Source organism: Hevea brasiliensis, chromosome 8 (assembly GCF_030052815.1).
Source record: "Hevea brasiliensis isolate MT/VB/25A 57/8 chromosome 8, ASM3005281v1, whole genome shotgun sequence".
Classification (NCBI taxonomy): domain Eukaryota; kingdom Viridiplantae; phylum Streptophyta; class Magnoliopsida; order Malpighiales; family Euphorbiaceae; genus Hevea; species Hevea brasiliensis.
In genome coordinates this window covers 20,889,678-20,891,578 of record NC_079500.1, presented here as the reverse complement: position 1 = coordinate 20,891,578, position 1,901 = coordinate 20,889,678, and the positions used below count along the sequence as shown (strand labels likewise).

General features: G+C 35.5%; 1 protein-coding gene across 1 annotated transcript; it reads left to right on the top strand.

The window, feature by feature from the left end:
• The first annotated feature begins 327 nt into the window (after positions 1-327).
• LOC110670411 (probable prolyl 4-hydroxylase 9) lies at positions 328-1,492 on the top strand. Its single transcript, XM_058150735.1, has 2 exons — positions 328-542; positions 1,322-1,492. Exons 1-2 carry the CDS (start codon positions 459-461, stop codon positions 1,490-1,492), a joined length of 255 nt encoding a protein of 84 aa, XP_058006718.1. The 5' UTR covers positions 328-458.
• The last annotated feature ends 409 nt before the right edge of the window (positions 1,493-1,901 follow it).

The window sequence follows — 1,901 nt, the reverse complement described above, 5'->3', positions numbered from 1 at the left end:
AAAACAAAGAAAAGAAGAAGAATTACACTTTCATTAGAATCAAGAACAAGTACATCTCATCAATTACATCTTATTTATAGACTATTCAATAGAACTAACTACTTCTTAGATTCTTCCATGAGGCTCGCCTGATCATCTGCCGGATCTTCGCTATACTTGCCACGTGTCTGTATACAACAGCTCAGCTTAACAATCTCAACCGTTCTATTATTCAACAATAACAATTCTTTCTCTTCTGTTATTCAACAACAACAATTCTTTCTCTTGCCCACTACTTAATCCCAACGCTGCGTTTTACTATTGTTGCTGTTTTTCTTGTATCATACGCTTCCACTCTTCTTTCTCAGGTATTTCCCTACGCATTTTACTATGCATATCTATTTTTTGTGGATTTTGATATTGTGGTTGGTTTGATTTCTGGTTTGCAGGATGTGCCTATTATTAGACCGAGGTTGAGAATGCTTGAAGTGGCTGAGGGAGACCTTGACGCGATGCCACATGGCGTGACTGGAGAATCTTCTGCTGAAACCATTCCGTTTCAGGTGATTTCCTCGCGCTCGAAACTCATATGCTCTTTGTGTTTGGTTGAGTCGAATGAGTTGGATTGGATTTTTCAAGCTCGGATTCTGATTGAGATTGAGATTGTTTTTGGACTTGGTTAGGTCAGTCCCAATTTGGGGCGTTTTTTGGATGATTGATGTGAATCAAGTTTAGGTCAATGGTTTTTTCAGTTTTGATGTGAAATTACGCATGATTTTTTTATTATTATTATTTTAAGAAATCAAGCTACTTAATTCAAAACAGGAGTTAACAACTATCGATCCTGGTGATTTTCACCTTTTTTTAATTTTTAGGTAAAATGGCATACGGCTTCAAACTGCTCTAAGATAATAGTGATTAATGGAAAAATGGAAATATTTTGTTGTAATTATCACCTTCTAGAGTAAATGAGAAAAATTCTGAGGTTAAATGTCGAAAAGTAAGTTAATTTAACTAAGTTTGATGAGTTAATTTAACTAAGTTTGATGCTTAATTTTGATGTGCCTATAAGATTGGCAAATGATAAAATGAAAATAGGAGGATGATGACAGAAGAAAATACAAATTAAAAATGAAGTTAAACTTCCAAATTATTGGCTCATTTGGGAGATTTTGAAATAAGCGATTAAAATGGGAATTTATTTTTCAAAGTTTTAATGAGAGTCTCAGTCCTATAATGAATTGATTTCTGCTGTCAAAGGATGGAGTGAATGGGATGCTTTTGTGTGGACCTAGTAATGTTATTCCTATTGTGGTGTTGGTCTTCTTATTCTGTATTGCAGGTTTTGAGCTGGAAACCAAGAGCTGTTTATTTTCCAAACTTTGCAACCCCAGAACAATGCAAAAGTATAATTGAAATGGCAAAATCTCGCCTAAAACCATCTACCCTGGCTCTGCGAAAAGGAGAAACTGATGAGAGCACTAAGGGAACTAGAACGAGGTATCTCTGGTGATTTTCGAACGAGGTATCTCTGGTGATTTTCATTTCTTTTTTTGTGCACAAGCAATGGACCACGCAACTGTTCAGTTAAGCGGATCTGTCACGCCCTTTTAATTATAAACTGGGCAACAGTTCAGGTACATTTTTTAGTGCATCAGAAGAAAAAACTGGAGTCCAGGACTTCATTGAGTGGAAAATTGCAAGAGCTACAATGATCCCAAGGTCCCATGGGGAGGTACCTTCCGTTATTACAATATATAATATTGTAGCCTGTATTCCTGGAGTCAAACAAAGTAATATGTTAAGGTTATTGTTACATGTTGTAGTGCTACTTTGAACTTGATCATATATATATATTTCTCTTGTTTCTTTTAATGAGCAAAAATGGAAACAAAGCTAAGTTTCTTCCTGGAGTTTCTTAT